Genomic DNA, 20,691 nt, shown 5'->3' with positions numbered 1-20,691 from the left:
GACTGGACCCATTTAAGTAATTAATTCCCCAAATAGAAATCATGAGTAGTCCTGAAAAGAAAGCCTGCAAGGGATCAGGGAGAGAAGCCCAGGAACCATGGTAGTCTGGAGAGCTGCAGCAGACCGGGTTGATCAGGGAGTCCCCTTTAAGTGTCCAAGCTCTTACCAACATTATCCATTGTGACGGTCACAGATTCCCCACGCATGGGGAAGAGGGTCAAGGTGTCCTCGTGTTTCTTTCCATAGATGAATGAGTGCCCAGTGAAGTGAATGGTCAAAATGTCATTCTGGGTTCCCATACTGCAGAAGTGCCACTGGACGGTGTCATCAAAGCAGAATCCTAGTGTGGGTATGCTCTCAGGCACATAGCCATTGATAGCTGAAAGAGTGAAATTTGTTGAAACATCCGGCCTATGCCAACAAAAGGGAATGTGTCTAACTGTACTTACGGTAAATATCCCAATGGTAATTTGGTTGCATCTAAGCAGTGATTATCTGAGATAAGCTTTACCAAATGTAACATGTAACTGGAAGATCAAACTCAGACTTTTCAAATGAGAGCTTATTCTCCTAAGTTAGCCAAGGGAGAAATGTCAGGATAAAGACAAAGCCTTTTCATTCACATTGATTTATTTATTCATTTGTTAAGTGTATATTAAATATTTTGTACTCTAGGTTCTGTTTATAAAGATATTCCGAAGGTAACTTAGAATTTTGTCTAGAGTAATTTTACCTGGAGAAAAAGCATAATATAAGAAATACAGATTCTTGACGCATTAGTTATTTTTTTTCTTTTTCTTTTTTTTTTTAACATCTTTATTGGAGTATAATTGCTTTACAATGGTGTGTTAGTTTCTGCTTTATAACAAAGTGAATCAGTTATACATATACATATGTTCCCACATCTCTTCCCTCTTGCGTCTCCCTCCCTCCCACGCTCCCTATCCCACCTCTCTAGGTGGTCACAAAGCCCCGAGCTGATCTCCCTGTGCTATGCGGCTGCTTCCCACTAGCTATCTATTTCACGTTTGGCAGTGTATATATGTCCATGCCACTCTCTCACTTTGTCCCAGCTTACCCTTCCCCCTCCTGTATCCTCGACACATTAGTTACTGAATGCAAAGTTCCTAAAAATGAAGCATATTTAGCACATTTTGCAATTTTAATTGCTCTGTCTTAGCATTTATATAATCTCTAGTTTGCACTCAACTATCAAGTTCAGACATTTTCATTCTCTTTCCAAGGGATACAGTTTTAGTCAGTATCATTGTCTACTTATATACTAAGCATGATAATAAAATCACAGATATGATTTCTATAAGGGCAGGGTCCATGTCTGCCTAGGTTACCACTATAGTCCTAATCTTAGTACAATGCCTAGAACTAGTGAGAACTTAAATAGTTATCGAATAGCTGACATAATGTGTTTTTAGTTTGTACCTCATTCAGGAAGCTTTTCTAAATGGTCTATAGCTGCACTAATTTGGTAGCCACTAGCCACCAGTGACTATTGGGCACTCGAAATATGGGTAATCTGGATTGAGATGTGCTGTGAGTATAAAATACACACTGGATTTTAAAGATTTAGTAAGAAAGTAAATCTCTTGAATTTTAATATTGATTATATGTTGAAATGATAATATGATATATTAAATTAAACATTATTAGATAAATTTCATATATTTCTCTCTAATTTTTAATATGCCTATTAGAAAATTTTAAATTATATTTGTGGCTCATATATAATTTCTAATGGACAGCACTAGTCTAGAACTATGACAGATTCATTGCCAAAATGAAATTAAGTACAGAAAGCTGAGGCTAACTCCCTGTTTCAAATTATTTTCCTGGCACCTACCAGTTCTGAGAATCCCCAATTGTTAGTTGTCTGAAGTTATATGAACAGACCATGGAGAAACCATCCTCGTACCTGTGGTTACTTATCAGAGAAAGTGATAATAGTGACTCTCAACTCTGAGGAAGGGGACGATGACCATTGTGGCGAAGTTTGCTTCCAGCTGGCTCAGTGAAATCTCTCCCAGACTTCCCATACCAGTGGCTTTGGGCACTGACTTTAAAACTGTAGCAAAAGCCTGAACCTTGGCTCAGGGAATTCTTTCTGTTCTGAACTTCTTACTGCATGCTTAAAACTTCTTTATGGATTGACTTTCCAAGACTCATGTCTCCCCATATGCATTTTGCCTTAGTTTGATTTGACAATCCACTTTTGGATTACTTACCCTGTTTCTGCCCTGGCAGAAATAAGAAATAGACAAGACGAAAAAGTAACTAAAGGAATAGGCGTTGTTACATTCATGCTAAAGAGGACTACTTAATATTTCTGCCCTGGCCATACAGAGTATTCACCTTGCACCCATTCTAAAATCCCCAGATACCTCTGACCAAGGCCTCTTCCCTCACCATCCATCCCTCACCCTGTTCTTACCTGCTCAGAGCAAGTGCACATGCACACGTGTGCGTGCATGCACACACACACACACACACACACACACACACACACACACATTTGGAGCAAGAGACCAAGAAGACTTCTAAGGATAACAAGCTTTTTACCTCATGCTGTAAAAAGATTTCTATAATATCACCCAGTAATTTCATCACCAAATCCCTATACTGGAAGTGAGGGTAAGGGGTGAGTGGATTCTAATCCATGTCTCTTCCTCTAGGAAAGTCACACTTCAACCACAGGAGTGAAAAACTGATGGACAAAAAGAGTGCTCCGACTTACTGCTCATGATGTTTGACTCATAAAACTTGGGGTCATCACGTTTCACCTTCTCAGGATTTTCACAGAACTTGTAGATGTTGTCCTCAATGTACCAGCTCTTGTTCTCATCAAACACAGCAAACACAGCCTGCTGCTCAATGTCTGCTGCCCTCTGGAGGGTAAAAGTGCTGTGTTCAGTGATTAACGTCCTAGCAGATTGATTAACTACAACCCTGAGTTCTCAGAAACCAAAGGGGTACAGGTCTTGGGTCCAGTGAAGCCATAAATTCAGACATCTGTGAGAGCCCATTGTGTACAAAGCCCTTGTTAGAGCCAAAGGTAGCATGTCAAGGCAAACAGAGCAGATCAGAAAATTCAGAGGCTAAAATATCCTAATAGAAAAATCCCATTTCAACGTAGCACCTGTAATTCTGTTTATCTCTATCACCTTTCAACTCGAATGATTGATTGGATGTGCTCCAAATAGTTGCAAAGGATAAAAAAGAAGGGTGCCGTAGGAAAGTTTTATATCTCTCCCTACCTGTTTCCTTTCCTAGCTCAATAAATTAGGGTCTTCCAAATGTCTCTTTCTGCTTTTTCTAGGCATGTATTTATTTTATATGCCTTGGGATGAGACTTCTTTGATTATAGCTTAGCCTAATTGGGAATTTTAAGTTAATGATATGAGGCTTTTATTCTTCAATGATGATAAAGTCAGAAGATCCATATTTTTGTTCACATTTTTCCGTATAAATTGGTCTTGCTAGAGATAGACCATTGTCTGGGTTCAACTTCCTGAGAACCATTGTCTGCAAGCTATGTCTGCCTGTATCTCTCCTTTCTCTCCCTATTGCAGGTCTCTAAAAATAACAAGGACTGGTACAGAGCTTTACACTTTTACCAGATGGCACCTCATTGAGCCGTGAAACAACCCTATAAAATTTTTAGGAGGGGGTAATACCCCCTTTTTTTTTTTTTGCATATGTAATGTTTTATTTCTTGAGTACATAGAAGTCTGTTTTATTCTTTTCTGTAACTTTTTGAATATCTGAAATATTTAATAACAAGTAATGTTTCTATGAGCTTTAATTTTGATTTTTAAAATGATCCATACAAATTTAGAAAAAGTGGAAAACATAGTAAAGTACAGAGATAAATATGTAACTAATCAGTAACACTACCACTCATTAATTTTTAAAAAATGGGTAATACCCTTTTGATGAAAGGAAGAAATTAAGAGAAACTAAGTGACTTGCTCATCACATAGCACGGACAGATCTGGAATTTGAAACAAGCAAACAAAATACAGTATCACACTGTAGACTTGCCTTTTCCAGTGAAAGTCCATATGGAAATAGACAAGACAAAAAAGTAACTAAAGGAATAAGCGTTGTTACATTCACACTAAAGAGGACTACTTAATATTTTCTGGTTCTCTAGAAGCAAAAGCCCCATTATTTAACAAGGAGAACTAATCTGTTCCAGATAGAAGAAATTCCTGGAATTTCTGAAAGGTTACTTCAAGGACAAAATACCTGTATGCCTCGCTTATCCAAGGATCTGCTCTTACAAATTAAAAGTAGCCCTATCAGCCCAGAGGCAATGTCCCTTGTGATGTCCACATTACTATAGTATGGTCTTGTTAAGCACTGAGCATCATTTTCCTTGGGTTCATCAGACTCTAGGATGTTCCACTTATAAGTATAGGTTTCCCCTGGTTGAACTGCTTTGATCATGGTGTTACTGCCTGAAAGAAAATATAGTCAAAATTGTTTTCAATTTTCAAAATTATTTCATGGAAATAAATTAAATAAACAAATAAGTAAATAATAAATGAATGAATAATTTAAAATAATTGAGCTCTTGTTAGAATCAAAGTTGGAAAAGGAATATTATTTTTATATTAAGTTCCACTTGATAGAACTCTGGAGAGCATGTAGCTATTACATATTCGTCCACTAGAGGCCACTTATGGCACTAACAAAGGACACCATATTTTGTAATCATTAGGGTAAAAAAATCCCTGAAGTGAGCAGTGTTTGGTTGTGACTTTGAGGATACCCCTATACGTATACTACCTGACTGTATAAGTTATACTACTGGGCAAGCAGGACAGTAGAAAATTATGGCAACCTCTCAGAAGTCAATAGTTTCATTCAGTAGAAGTGAAAGGTTCAGACCTGAGGTGGAGGAAGAGTTGACTTCATCTTCATAAGGAGAGAAGGTCACACCATGAGGGTAAATGCTGTAGCTGCGGCTGGCCATATTTTTGAACGTGATCTACAAAATGAACTCAAATTCATTATTTCAGGATTTAAGGTCAATCATGAGAACAGAGGATGCTAGCTTTGCATATTTACTTGTGGGATAGTGTGTGTGTGTGTGTGTGTGTGTGTGTGTGTGCGTGCGTGCGTGTGCACGTGTGTGTGTGTGTGTTTATGTCAATGCAAACTAATGCTGTTTATCTGAGTGGAAACCTCTCCCCATCACCTGACAGGCGCATCTGAGAGAGTTCCACTCACATAGAAAGGTAGAAAACGGAAAGAGAAGTCTAACCTTAGAAGTGACATTTTCCTCACAGTATATCACTCTCTCCAAGTTGGTCACCATCCCCTGTCCCCTCTCCTTTCTTGGACCACATCTGCCTTTGAATCTGCTCCTTCTCTTCTCTTAGACCATGATCACCTTCACCAGCCTGCCAGATCCCCCAGAACCCTGTCATCAAGTCATCTTCTTGATGGGGCACAGAAAATAGCGAGATCCTGAATTGCCAATGAGGCATATTTCCACTTTCTAAGAGTACCTAAAAGGGATCAGAAATGAGGGAAGGGAAAGAGAACAGAGAAAGGCTGCATTCTGCCCTTTTGTTATTTTTTAAATGAACAGAATTGGCCTTGTCTGTAGATATCCTCTTGGTTCATTCCCATGAAGAGGTGAAGGGAGGAGCTTTATGCACACAGGAGTCCTAGTTAGCCTGCTTAATCTTCGGAAGAGAATTTTATCTTCTACTTGCTTGCCAAAGCATCTGGATCATGCTTAATCTGCAGATGATCTGCATTCTAGAATCTTGCCAAAGATTGCAACTTTCAATTCTCTGCCGTCTAGTTCTTATCAGAAGATAAGTTGATGATGTGACACAGCGTTTAAGGAAAACTGTCTGAAGAACGCTCAGTGCTCTTGAAACATATCAAAATGTACCTTCATCAGAGACTAATCATCAGAGAACTACATACCTAGACCACATTGATGAATTGTTTTCATTCAGTTGGGTTATGTTCTCAGCTATAATGAGAAACATTATTTTAAAAAGCTTTGTAACTTTTAAATTTATAAATTTCTTTTATAAATTTATTGTACCAGTAGGAATTTATCAAGGATTCCATCTACTACATCACACAGCATCCTCTTTCTTAAGGATCCATGGGAGAAATTCCTCTTAAGTCTCAGTAGCAGGGGAAACTGCTTTTTTTTTTATGACTACTGTGACTCCTACCCTGACCTAGTTCCCTTTTTACTTTGGCTGCTAGAAAGCTTAGGACAAAATTTGTTGACAACATTACAGGAGCATATGCTATGTGTTTCATTATACTTATCTTATCCTTGGCTTTATTTTCTTTGTCCCCACATTATCCTTCACCCCAATTACATTGGCTCCTTGTTTTATTCCTTTATAATTTGATAAACTGTCTCAGATTGTTTGTTTTATGAGATAGGCTACAATAGGTGCAAATACTAAATAAAAATTAAAGCTGTATTTCAACTAAAAATTATACGGACACATTAAAAAAATAACCAGTACTTATAATCTTGTTTTCACTATTTAATTTCTTCCATGGTTCTATATTTCTGTTACTTACTTTAAGTGTGTCTCTGACCTGGGCTCTGATAATAGGGCCCAAGATCCCATCTTGTTTGTTATCGGGATTCTCCAGGAGTTTGGTGAAGGATGCATCTTGGTACTGTTTGTAGACAACCTTCTTATAATGTTTTCCAATTTGGTTTGAAAAATTATCCAAATGCAGAGATCTGTACTTTCTTAAAGTGAAATAAAATTTAAAAGATTAAATCATTTTCTCAAGTAGAGACCCCAGTATGATAGGGAAACCCTTATGCTTAGAAGTTCTGCTATTGAATTAGCTAAAATGCTAGTTTCCTTAAGGAAAACAAACAAACAAACCTTAATGTGGTTTGCAAAGTCCTGATACCTTCTCTCTAGTTGGAAAACTGGAAACCTCTGATCTGTCTCCTCCACCATTGATAAAGTCTTAATCATGGTTAGAACCAGCTACTTAGATCTTCCTGTCACTATGGTTTCTAGAGTGGACCTTCACTATCTCTGAAAGGTCTACCTGGATGAAAGGATGAGAAACACTATGAATTTTTCTTAAGTATTTCTTATCACTTAACTTATGATATCTTTATTGGCTTTCCAGGTATTTCTCAGTCTCTAAAAGCACATTCCCACTCTAGGAAGCTTCTGCTGTCTTTATTAAACATAAGTTCTGTGCTGTTGGGCTATCTCTTCTACCATCCACCCAATCCTGGTGCCATCTGAAAACCAAATGCCTTCACCCATCTTCTGTAGCTACTGCAATAAATGATTTGGGGGAAGCAACATGAACCACTTTCCCCCTTGGTCCTTTTTATAGCCTTAGTTTGCAAAAGCAGAGTTCCATTTTATGCGTTTATTTTACACAATGAAAATCACTGACTACTGCTAGAAAGTTCTGGATTCTTATCCCAACCCCACTTCCCTAACCCTTCCTGCATTTTCTAAATATTCACTTGTATTAATTTCATGTGTATAATTCCAGAGCATCTTTATGCAAATATGACTTGCAAATATAAATATTCTTATCCTTTCACTCCTTTCACAAAAGGCAGCTATTTATGTATTCTATACTATACCTTGAAGGTTTTTTTGCATTTTTCCAGCTTTACTGAGGTATAATTGACAAATGTATGTATTTAAGGTGTACAACATAATAATTTATATATGAATGTATGAGACTACCACAGTCAAGCTAATTACCACTTCCATCACCTCACCTAGTTACTAATTCTTTAAAATTTTGAGAACACTTAAGATATACTGTCGTTACAAATTTCAAGTGTACAATACAGTGTTATTAACTATAGTGTTACTAACTATAACAGGTCTGCAGAACTTATTTATTTTGAAACTGAAGGTTTGTATACTTTGATCAACATCTCTGCATTCCCCTCACCTCCCAACCCCTGGCAACCACCATTATACTCTCTGCTTCTATGAGTTTGACTTTTTTAGATTCCACATGTAAGTGAAATCATGCAATATTTGTAATTCTGTGTCTGGAATATTTCACTTAGCCTAATGTCCTGCAGGTTTATCCATGTTGTTACAAGTGGCAGGATTTCCTTCTTTTTTAAGGCTGAATGACATTCCATTGTATATATAAACCATATTTCTAAAAATTCATTTATCCATTGGTAGACACTCAGGTTGTTTCCATATGTAGGCTATCATGAATAACACTGCAATGAATACAGGAGTGCAAATATCTCTTTGATATACTGACTTCATTTCCTCTGGATATATACCCAGAAGTGGTAGTTCTATTTTTAATTTTTTGAGGAAGCTCCTTACTGTTTTCCATAAAGGCTGCACCAATTTACATTCTCACCAACAGTGTACAAGGATTCCATTTTCTCCACACCCTCATCAACAGTTGTTACCTCTTTTTCATCCTAGTCATCCTCATAGGTATGAGGTGATATCTCATCATGGATATGATTTGCATTTCCCTCATGATTAATGATGTTGAACACCTTTTCATATGCCTATTGGCCATTTGTATGTTTTCTTTTTTTTTTTTTTTACCACAGTTGACAATATTTATTTTTTAATTTTTAAAATTTATTTATTTATTGGCTGTATTGGGTCTTCATTGCTGTGTGCGGGCTTTCCCTAGTTGTGGCAAGTGTGGGCTACTCTTTCGTTGTGGTGCACAGGCTTCTCATTTCAGTGGTTTCTCTTGTTGCAGAGCACAGGCTCTAGATGCGCAGGCTCAGTAGTTGTGGTGCACGGGCTCAGTTGCTCCGTGGCATGTGGGATCTTCCCAGACCAGGGATTGAACCCGTGTCTCCTACATTGGCAGGCAGATTCTTAACCACTGCACCACCAGGGAAGTCCCTGTACATTTTCTTTAGAAAGATGTCAGTTTAGATCCTTTGCCCATTTTTTTTAATCAGGCTATTTTTGTTTGTTTGTTTGTTTTGCCATTGAGTTACATGAGTTCCTTTTATATTTTGGATATTAACCTCTTATCAGATATACGGTTTGCAAATATTTTCTCCCATTCTGTAGGTTATATTTTTATTTTGTTAATTGTTTCTTTTGCTGTGCAGAAGTTTTTCAGCTTGATGTAGCCCCACTTGTTTATTTTTGCTTTTGTTACTTATGCTTTTGGTGTCATACCCAAAAAAATCATTGCCAAAACCAATGTCAAAGAGATTTTCTGTTATGTTTTCTTCTAGTGGTTTTATGGTTTCAGGTATTACATTTAAGTTTTTAATTTATTTTGAGTTAATTTTTGTCTATGCTGTAAGTTAAGGGTCTAATTTTATATTTTTGCATATGGATATCCAGTTTTTTCCACCATCATTTACTGAAGAGACTGTCCTTTCCTCATTGTGTATTCTTAGTGCCTTTGTCAAAGATTAGTTGACCATATATGCATGGGTTTATTTCTGGGCCCTTACTTCTGTTTATTTGGTATATGTGTCTGTTTTTATTCCATTATTATACTGTTTGATTACTATAGCTTTGTAATATAGTTTGAAATCAGGAAGTTTGATGCCTCAAGCTTTGCTCTTCTTGCTCAAGATTGCTTTGGATATTTAAGGTCTTCTGTGGTTTCATCTATTTTTTTTTCTATTTCTTTGAAAAATGTCATTGGAATTTAATAAGGGTTGCATTGAATCTGTAGATCACTTTGGGTAATGTGGGCATTTTAACAAAGTTAATTCTTCTAACCCATAAACACAGGACATCTTTGTATTTGATTGTATCTTCTTCAGTTTCTTTCATTGCTGTCTTATAGTTTTCAGTGTGTAGATCTTTCACCACCTTGGTTAAATTTCCTAAGTATTTTATTCTTTTAAAAAAATTCTATTGTAAATGGAAGTATTTTCTTAATTTCTGTTTGGATTGTTCATTGTTAGTGTATATAAATTCAACTGATTTTCATTATGTTCATTTTCTATCCTGCAACTACTGAATTTCTTTATTCTAATAGATTTTTGGTAGAGTCTCAAGTGTTTTTTTATATATAAAATCACATCATCTGCAAATAAAGACGATTTTACTTCTTCCTTTCTGATTAGGATGCCTATTTTTTTTCCTTGCCTGATTGCTTTGGCTAGAATTTCCAGTACTATGCTGAATAAAAGTGACAAGAATGGGCATCCTTGTCTTGTTCCTGATCTTAGAGGAAAAGCTCTCAGATTTTCACCACTGAGTATGATGTTAGCTTTGGGTTTGTCATATATGGCCTTTATTGTGTTGAAGCACATTCCTTCTATACCTAACTTGTTGAGAGTTTTTATAATGAAAAGATGTTGAATTTTGTTAATTGCCTTTTTTTTGCATCTATTGAGATAATGATATTTTTATTATTCATTTTTAATGTGGTACTTCTAATTTATTGATTTGCATATGTTGGACCATCCTTGAATCACAGGAATAAATCTCACTCGATCATCATTTATGATAATTTTAATGTGCTGTTGAATTCAGTTTACTAATATTTTGATAATGTTTTTGGCATCTATGTTCATTAGGGATATTGGCCTGTAATTTTTTTCTTGTATTGCTCTTATCCAGCTTTGGTATGAGAATAATGCTAGGCTTGTAAAATAAGTTTGGAAGTGTTCCCTACTCTTTAATATTTGGGAAGAGTTTGAGGATTAGTGTACAATATACCTGTGAAGCCATCTGGTCCTGGGCTTCTTTGTTTGGAGGTTTTGGATTACTGATTCAATCTTCTTACTTGTTATTCATCTGTTCAGATTTTCTATTTCTTTTTGATTCAGTCATGGTAGGATATATGTTTCTAGGACCTTTTTCCTTTCTTCTACTTATCCAATTTGTTGGCATATAATTGTTCATAGTAGTCTCTTATGATCCTTTGCACTTCTGTGGTATAAGCTGTAATGTCTCCTCTTTTAGTTATAATCTTATTTATTTGAGTCATCTCTCTTCATTGCTTAGCTAAAGGTTTGTCAATTTTGTTTATCATTTCAAAAGAGTAACTCTTGGTTATGTTTATCTTTTCTGTTGTCTTTCTATACACCATTTATTTTTTCACTAATTTTTATTTACTTCTTTTGGCTAACTTTGGGCTTAGTTTGCTAGTTACTTGAGGTATAAAGTTAAAATTCTTTCTTTCTCCCTTCCTTTCTTTCTCTCTTTCTCTCTTCCTTTCTTCTTTCTTTCCTTCTCCCTTCCTTCCTTCCTCTCTTCCTTCATTCCTTCCTCCCTCCCTTCCTTCCTTTTCTTTCTTTCTTTCTTTCTTTCTTCCTTCCTTCCTTCCTTCCTTCTTTTCTTTCTTTCTTTCATTTGTTTCTTTCTTTTTCCTTTCTTTCCTTCTCTCTCCCTTCCTTCCTCCCTCCCTCTCTTTCTCTTTCTTTCTTTCTTTCTTCTTTCGTTCTTCTTTCTTTCTTTCTTTCTTTCTCCCTCTCCCACCCTCCCTCCCTCCCTTTCTCCTTCTTTCTTTCTTTCCTGTTTTTTTAAGTGTTTTTATTTTTCTCTTTTCAGATTATAAAATAAAATTTATTAATTATTGAATGTGAACTAAATACAAGGTGCTTTTTTAATATTTATTTCTTTGTTGAATTTTATTTAATTTATTTTTTATAGAGCAGGTTCTTATTATTTATCTATTTTATATGTATTAGCCTATATATGTAAATCCCAATCTCCCAATTAATCCCACCACCACCACCACCCACCACTGCTTCCCTGCCGTGGTGTCCAAATGTTTGTTCTCTACACCTGTGTCTCTATTTCTGCCTTGCAAACTGGTTCATCTGTACCATTTTTCTAGATTGCACATATATGCGTTAATATACGATATTTGCTTTTCTCCTTCTGACTTACTTCACTCTGTATGACAGTCTCTAGGTCCATCCACGTCTCTACAAATGACCCAATTTCATTCCTTTTTATGGCTTGATTATACTCCATTGTATATATGTACCACATCTTCTTTATTCATTCATCTGTCAATGGGTATTTAGGTTGCTTCCATGACCTTGCTATTGTAAATAGTGCTGCAATGAACATTGGGGTGCATGCGTCTGCTTGAATTATGGTTTTCTCTGGGTATATGCCCAGGAGAGGGATTGCTGGGTCTTATGGTAATTCTATTTTTAGTTTTTTAAGGAACCTCCATACTGTTCTCCATAGTGGCTGTATCAATTTACATTCCCACCAACAGTGCAAGAGGGCTCCCTTTTCTCCACACCCTCTCCAGCATTTGTTGTTTGTAGATTTTCTGATGATGCCCATTCTAACCGGTGTGAGGTGATAACTCGTGGTAGTTTTGATTTGCATTTCTCTAATAATTAGTGATGTTGAGCAGCTTATCATGTGCCTCTTGGCCATCTGTATGTCTTCCTTGGTGAAATGTCTATTTAGGTCTTTTACCCATTTTTGAATTGGGTTGTTTTTTTAATATTGAGCTACATGAGCTATTTATATATTTTGGAGATTAATCATTTGTCCGTTGATTCATTTGCAAATATTTTCTCCCATTCTGAGGGTTGTCTTTTCGTCTTGTTTGTAGTTTCCTTTGCTGTGCAAAAGATTTTAAGTTTCATTAGACCCCATTTGTTTATTTTTGTTTTTATTTCCATTACTCAAGGAGGTGGGTCAAAAAAGATCTTACTGTGATTTATGTCAAAGAGTGCTCTTCTTATGTTTTCTTCTAAGAGTTCTATAGTGTCCGGTCTTACATTTAGATCTCTAATCCATTTTGAGTGTATTTTTGTGTACAGTGTCAGGGAGTGTTCTAATTTTGTTCTTTTACATGAGCTGCGCATTTTTCCCAACACCACTTATTGAAGAGACTGTCTTTTCTCAATTCTATATCCTTGCCTCCTTTGTCATAGATTAGTTGACCAGAGGTGTGTGGGTTTATCTCCGGGCCTTCTATCCTGTTCCGTTGATCTATATTTCTGGTTTTGTGCCAGTACCATATTGTCTTGATTACTGTAGCTTTATAGTATAGTCTGAAGTCAGGGAGTGTGATTCATCCAGCTCTGTTTTTTCCCCTCAAGAGTGCTTTGGCTATTCGGGCTCTTTTGTGTCTCCATAAAAATTTTAAGATTTTTTGTTCTAGTTCTGTAAAAAGAAATGCCGTTGGTAATTTGATAGGGATTGCATTGAATCTGTAGATTGCTTTGGGTAGCATAGTCAGTTTTACAATACTGATTCTTCCAATCCATGAACATGGTATATCTCTCCATCTGTTTGTGTTATCTTTGATTTCTTTCATCAGTGTTTTATAGTTTTCTGAGTATAGGTCTTTTACATCCTTAGATAGGTATATGCCTAGGTATTTTATTCTTTTTGTTGCAATGGTGAATGGGATTATTTCCTCAATTTCTCTTTCTGATCTTTCATTGTTAGTGTATAGGAATGCAAGAGATTTCTGTGCATTTTTTTTGTATCTTGCAACTTTACTAAATTCATTGATTAGCTCTAGTAGTTTTCTGGTGGCCTTTTTAGGATTATCTATGTATAGTATGATGTCATCTGCAAACAGTGACAGTTTTACATCTTCTTTTCCAATTTGTATTCCTTTGTTTCATTTTCTTCCTGATGGCCATGGCTAGGACTTCCAAAACTATGTTGAATAATAGTGGCGAGTGTGGACATCCTTGTCCTGTTCCTAATCTTAGAGGAAATGCTTTCAGTTTTTCACCATTGAGAATGATATTTGCTGTGGGTTTGTCATATATGGCCTTTATTATGTTGAGGTAGGTTCCCTCTATGCCCACTTTCTGGAGAGTTTTTTTCATCAATGGGTGTTGAATTTTGTCAAAAGCTTTTTCTGCCTCTATTGAGATTATCATATGGTTTTTATTCTTCAGTTTGTTAATATGTGTATCATATTGATTGATTTGCATATATTGAAGAACCTTGCATCCCTGGGATAAATCCCACTTGATCATTGTGTATGATCCTTTTAATGTGTTCTTGGATTCTGTTTGGTGGTATTTTGTTGAGGATTTCTGCATCTATGTTCTTCAGTGATATTGGTCTGTAATTTTCTTTTTTTGTAGAATCTTTGTCTGGTTTTGGTATCAGGGTGATGGTGGCCTCACAGAATGAGTGTGGGAGTGTTCCTTCCTCTACCATGTTTTGGAAGAGTTTGAGAAGGATGGGTGTTAGCTCTTCTCTAAATGTTTCATAGGATTCACCTGTGAAGCCATCTGGATCTGGATGAAGAGTTTTAATCACAGTTTCAAGTTCATTATTTGTGATTGGTCTGTTCATATTTTCTATTTTTTCCTGGTTCAGTCTTGGAAGGTTATACTTTTCTAAGAATTCGTCCATTTCTTCCAGGTTGTCCATTTTATTGGTGTAGAGCTGCTTGTAGTAGTCTCATATGATGCTTTCTATTTCTGTGTTGTCCTTTTAACTTCTTTTTTATTTCTAATTTTATTGATTTGAGTCCTCTCCCTCTTTTTCTTGATGCGTCTGACTTAACATTTATCAATTTTGTTTATCTTCACAAAGAACCAGCTTCTAGTTTTGTTGACCTTTGCCGTTGTTCTCTTTGTTTCTATTTCATTTATTTCTGCTCAGATATTTATGATTTCTTTCCTTCTACTAACTTCGGGTTTTGTTTGTCCTTCTTTCTCTAGTTCCTTTAGGTGTAAGGTTAGATTGTTTATTTGAGATTTTTCTTGTTTCTTGAGGTAGGACTGTATTGCTATAAACTTCCCTCTTAGAACTGCTTTTGCTGCATCCCACAGGTTTTGGATCATCATGTTTTCATTGTCATTTGTCTCTAGGTATTTTTTGATTTCCTCTTTGATTTCTTCAGTGATCTCTTGGTTATTTAGTAACGTTTGTTTAGCCTCCATGTGTTTGTGTTTTTTATGTTTTTTTCCCTGGAATTTATTTCTAATCTCTTAGCATTGTGGTCGGAAAAGATGCTTGATATGATTTCAGTTTTCTTAAATTTACCAAGGCTTGATTTGTGACCCAAGATGTGATCTATCCTAGGCAATGTTCCATGTGCACTTGAGAAGAAAGTGTAATCTGCTGTTTTCAGATAGAATGTCCTATAAATATTAATTAAATCTATCTGGTCTGTTGTGTCATTTAAAGGTCATGTTTCCTTATTAATTTTCTGTCTGGATGATCTCTCCATTGGTGTAATTGAGTTGTTAAAGTTCCCCAATATTATTGTGTTACTCTCAATTTCCTCTTTTATAGCTATTAGCATTTGCCTTATGTATTGAAGTACTCCTATGTTGGTTGCATATATATTTATAATTGTTATATCTTCTTCTTGGATTGATCCCATGATCATTATGTAGTATCCTTCCTTGTCTCTTGTAACATTCTTTATTTTAAAGTCTATTTTATCTGATGTGAGTATTGCTACTCCAGGTTTCTTTTGATCTCCATTTGCATGGAATATCTTTTTCCATCCCTTCATTTTCAGTCTGTATGTGTCCCTAGGTCTGAAGTGGGTCTCTTTTAGACAGCATATATATATATATATATATATATATATATATATATATATATAGGTCTTGTGTTTGTATCCATTCAGTGAGCCTGTGTCTTTTGGTTATGGCATTTAATCCATTCACATTTAAGGTAATTATCGATATGTATGTTCCTATTACCATTTTCTTAATTGTTTTGGGTTTGTTTTTTTTTTTGTAGGTCTTTTTGTTTTCTTGTGTTTCCCACTTAGAGAAGTTCCTTTAGCATTGGTTGTAGAGCTGGTTTGGTGGTGCTGAATTTTCTTAGCTTCTGTTTGTCTGTAAACTTTTGATTTCTCTGTCGAATCTGAACGAGATCTTTGCTGGGTAGAGTAATCTTGGTTGTAGGTTCTTTCCTTTCCTCACTTTAAATATATCATGCCACTCCCTTCTGGCTTGTAGAGTTTCTGCTGAGAAATCAGCTGTTAACCTTATGGGAGTTCCCTTGTATGTTATTTGTCATTTTTCCCTTGTTGCTTTCAATAATTTTTCTTTGTCTTTAATTTTTGTCAATTTGATTACTATGTGTCTCGGCTTGTTTCTCCTTGGGTTTATCCTGTATGGGACTCTCTGAGCTTCCTGGACTTGGGTGGCTATTTCCTTTCCCATGTTAGGGAAGTTTTTGACTATAATCTCTTCAAATATTTTCTCGGGTCCTTTCTCTCTCTCTTCTCCTTCGGGGACCCCTATAATGCGAATGTTGTTATGTTTAATGTTGACCCAGAGGTCTCTTAGGCTGTCTTCATTTCTTTTCATTCTTTTTTCTTTATTCTTTTCCACAGCAGTGAATTCCACCATTCTGTCTTCCAGGTCACTTATCCGTTCTTCTGCCTCAGTTATTCTACTAATGATTCCTTCTAGTGTATTTTTCATTTCAGTTATTGTATTGTTCGTCTCTGTTTGTTTGTTCTTTAATTCTTCTAGGTGTATGTGCTTTAATTCTTCTAGGTCTTTGTTAAACATTTCTTGCATCTTCTTGATCTTTGCCTCCATTCTTTTTCTGAGGTACTGGATCATCTTCACTATCATTATTCTGAATTCTTTTTCTGGAAGGTTGCCTATCTCCATTTGGTTGTTTTTCTGGGGTTTTATCTTGTTCCTTCATCTGGTACGTAGTCCTCTGCCTTTTCATTTTGTCTATCTTTCTGTGAATGTGGTTTTTGTTCCACAGGCTGCAGGACTGTAGTTCTTGCTTCTGCTGTCTGCTCTCTGGTGCATGAGGCTCTCTTTCTTCTGTTTTAAATGTAGGCATTTATTACTATAGACTTCCCTCTTACAACTGCTTTTGCTATATTCTATAAATTTTAGTATGTTGTATTTCTGTTTTCATTTGTCTCAAGATATATTTTGATTTCCTATTTGATTTCTTCTTTGATTCATTGGTTGTTCAGGAGACTATTATTTAATCCACATATTTGTGAATTTTTCAGTTTTCTTCTGTTACTGATTTGTAGTTTCATACCATTATGGTGAGAAAAGATACTTGATATTATTTTAATATTCTGAAATTGTTAAAACTTGTTTTGTGGACTAATATGTTATAAAGAATCCTAGAGAATATTCCATGTGCACTTGAGAAGAATATGTATTCTGCTGTTGTTCAACGGAATGTTCTTTATTTGGATGTAATGTTCTTTATATGTCTGTTAGGTACACTTGTTCTACAGTGTTATTCAATTCCACTGCTTCCTTATTGATTTTATGTCTGGATCATTTATCCATTGATTAAAGTGTGGTATTAAAGTCCCCTACTATTATTGTATTGCTGTCTATTTTTCTCTGTAGTTCCGTTAATATTTGCTTCATATATTTAGGTTCTCTAAACTTGGCTGCATATATATTTATAATTTTATAGTATCTTGATTAATTGACCCCTCTATCATTATATAGTGACCTTGTCTTTTTTACCCCTTCACTTTTTTTTATAACTTTTTATTTTATGTTGGAGTATAGCTGATTAACAATATTGCGATAGCTTCAGGTGGTGCACAGCAAATCGACTCAGCCATACATATACACGTATCCATTAATCTATAGGTGTCCTTAAAGCTAAAGTGATAAGTCTGCTATTGAAGCTCTCTATTGAATATTTTCAGTTCTGTTATTGTATTCTTCAGCTCTAGGATTTCTGTTTGGTTATTTTTTTATGGTTTCTCTTTCTTTATTAAATTTCTTATTTTGTTCATTTATTGTTTTCCTGATTTCATTTGATTACCTATCTGTGTTATCTTGTACCTCATTGAGCTTCTTTAAGATGATTATTTTTAATTCTTTGTCAGGCAATTTGTAGATCTCTATTTCTTTCACACTGGTTACTGGAGCTTTATTAGTTTCCTTTGGTGGTGTCATGTTGCCTGATTCTTTGTGATTTGTGTAGCTTTGTGTTGATGTTTGTGCATTTGAAGGAGCAAACACCCCCTTCCAATCTTTACAGACAGGTTTTGGCAGGTAAAAACCTCTTGTCAGGTCTGCAGGCTGATGGAATTGCCTCTGGGATCACAGTTGAGTGAGGTTGGAACCAGATCATGTGGTTGCTGCTGGGCCTGCAGCAGCATCTGTGGTTGGAAGGCCTTTTACCAGGGGCTCAGGTGGACATAGACCCTGTCTGGTCCCTGGGAAAATGGAACTGCCTTCAGGACCTTGGTCAGTAGAGCTGGCACTGGGATAACAGTCTACTTCAAGGTCCACAATTGGGTTTGCAAATGGTAGGCCTGTTATCAAGTGTGTAGATGGGAGTGGCTCCCATCTGGCCCTTTGGAGGGCTCCCAGTGTGTCACTTGGTGGGTCCCTGAGTTGGCAGAACTGCTCCTCAACTGCAGTTTTGAGGTATGGAACTAGGTAACAGGGCCATTTCAAGATCTGTAGTGGGACCAAGGTCTGCAGGCCAGCCACCAGGGGCATGAGTGGATGTGACCCCCAACAGGTTCCTGGGCAGGCAAGACTACTCCTGGATCATGGCTGGGAGAAGGACTGAATTAGTTACAGGGCTGCTTCAAGATCCACAGTCAAACTGAGGTCTGCAGGTCAGCCTCCAGGGTCATGGACAGGCGTGACTCCTCCTGGGTTCCTTATCAAATGGTGCTAGTGGCAGGACCAAGGTTAAGTGGGGCTGTAGCTGAGTCCATAAGGGGAGGAGGCTATTTCCAGGTTTGTAACTGAATTACAGTTAGTGAACCAACCATCTGAGCATGGACTTGCCTTCTCAAAACAGTCCTCCTTGGTCTTGACTTACACTGGGATTTTGCAAGTTCCTACTTTGATCCCAAAGCTCTCACAAAGGCACTTCTGTTTGTGGATGGCTGCCAAATTATCGTTGCTGTGGGGGAATACAAGTGGGGGAATCTGCTATTCTACCTTCTTGCTCCCTTGACTTTTTAATTTAAAAATATATCTTGGAGAACTTTTTATATTAGTAGTACAGAGAGAGTTTTTGCATCCTCTTTAAAACAGATGCATAGTATTCCATTGTATGGATGTACCATAACTTATTAATTTCCTATTGATGGACATTATGGGTTGTTTCCAATCTTTTGCTACAACAGTGCAGCAGTGAACATCCTGTACACATACCATTTCACCTGTAAGCAAGTATATCTATATAGTAAATTCCCAGAGTGAGATTGCTGGATCAGAAAATATATGCATTTATAATTTTAATACACATTGCCAAATTATCCTCTAGAATGGCTTTTCCAATTCGCTCTTCCACCAGCAATACATGATAGAGCTTGTTTCCCGCAGCCTTGCCAATACATTATGTCATCTAAACTTGTGAGTCTCATAGGTGAAAAATAGTATTTGAGAGAAGTTTAGTTTACATATTTCTCTTACTGTGAGTGAGCTTGAGTATTTTTCAAGTGTTTAAGAGCTATTTGAATTTCCAGTTTTCTTAATCCCACTCTCCCATTTCCTAATTTACAAAATAAATAAAAGCTGTTTCTAACTTGTGGCATTAAAGCAAAGCTCTTAGAAAGGTTTAACACAGTGCTTGGCAAAAGGAAGCATTCAAGAAGTGGTAGTTGCTATTATTATTGCTGTTGTTACTACTACTATTATTATTATTTTTCTGAGTTCTCTTGGTGAGTTTGGAGTAATCTCAGATTGTTTTGGAAAAGAAAACCTGAATGAGATCCAATACATGTATTACCATGAAAGCTGTCAACTCATGACCTTTCACCCCATGCATCTAGGACCCTATGGAAAATGTCTGGAATCTGCACGGTAGGAAGAACCCCCCCAAACTCACTTGTCCATGTTTGCTGGTATTATAGGTGCATAGTCCCAAATGACTTCCTCTGCAGCAATGAAGTATTCCCATCTCTTAACGTGCCGCCTCTGGTCTCGAGTTAGTTTCTTAGGATTCCTGGTTTCCTTTGCACAGTTTTTAATGTCTATGTAAGCCTGCATCCCAGCTGAGTTAGGACATAAAGACAATGAAAGAATTTGAGAGAAGAAATTAGGGCTGATAAAATGTATATCTTTAAAATAAATTTGTGGAAGTTTTCAATAATAACAGTGAAAGTAACGCTCAGGCAACTTTTGAACATTTTGGTTTGAAGCTCTTTTAATACACTGCAGAAGGACCAAGAATAAAAAAGCAAGGGAAAGAGAGGATGAATTAGGGGAATAACTTGGAAAGCTATCCTTTGTTTCTTACCAGGGAGGAAAATTTCTTGAAATTTCCAGATCCTTAAAACCTTATGACTTAGGTCATGTCGATTTCTCATATTTCCTATAACCTCTTCCTTTTATTTGTAAAATGAAGATATTACTAGTATGTACTGTATGAAATTGTTCTTAAAAATTAAATAAGATAATACAGAAAGCACTTAACTTCAATAATGTTAGTTTTGCTGTTGTTTCATTAGTATTTGGGGCTCTATCTTCCAGGGATATTGTGACAATTTCATTACTTCAAATATAATTTTGACTGCTTAGTGTGAACAAAAAATGAAATGATCCCATAAAGTGTCTCTTTTTTATATTTCTTGCTTTTTTATTATTTATTTATTTATTTTTGCGGTACACAGGCCTCTCACTGTTGTGGCCTCTCCTGTTGCGGAGCACAGGCTCTGGACACGTAGGCTCAGCGGCCATGGCTCACGGGCCCCCCTGCTCCACGGCATGTGGGATCTTCCCGGACTGGGGCACGAACCTGTGTCCCCTGCATTGGCAGGCGGACTCTCAACCACTGC

General features: G+C 36.5%; 1 protein-coding gene across 1 annotated transcript in view; it reads right to left on the bottom strand.

The window, feature by feature from the left end:
- F5 (coagulation factor V) overlaps positions 1–20,691 on the bottom strand; it is an 84,146-nt gene that overhangs the window by 26,944 nt on the left and 36,511 nt on the right. The window contains exons 7-12 of the mRNA XM_019918728.3: positions 19,743–19,908; positions 6,586–6,763; positions 4,909–5,008; positions 4,264–4,475; positions 2,750–2,900; positions 167–379 (exon numbers count right to left, since the gene is read on the bottom strand). Coding sequence (XP_019774287.2) covers positions 167–379; positions 2,750–2,900; positions 4,264–4,475; positions 4,909–5,008; positions 6,586–6,763; positions 19,743–19,908 — 1,020 coding nt within the window. The remainder of the gene's footprint in view (positions 1–166; positions 380–2,749; positions 2,901–4,263; positions 4,476–4,908; positions 5,009–6,585; positions 6,764–19,742; positions 19,909–20,691) is intronic.

This window comes from Tursiops truncatus, chromosome 1 (assembly GCF_011762595.2).
Source record: "Tursiops truncatus isolate mTurTru1 chromosome 1, mTurTru1.mat.Y, whole genome shotgun sequence".
In the NCBI taxonomy this organism is placed as follows: Eukaryota; Metazoa; Chordata; class Mammalia; order Artiodactyla; family Delphinidae; genus Tursiops; species Tursiops truncatus.
This window is presented reverse-complemented; position numbering and strand designations above follow the sequence as displayed.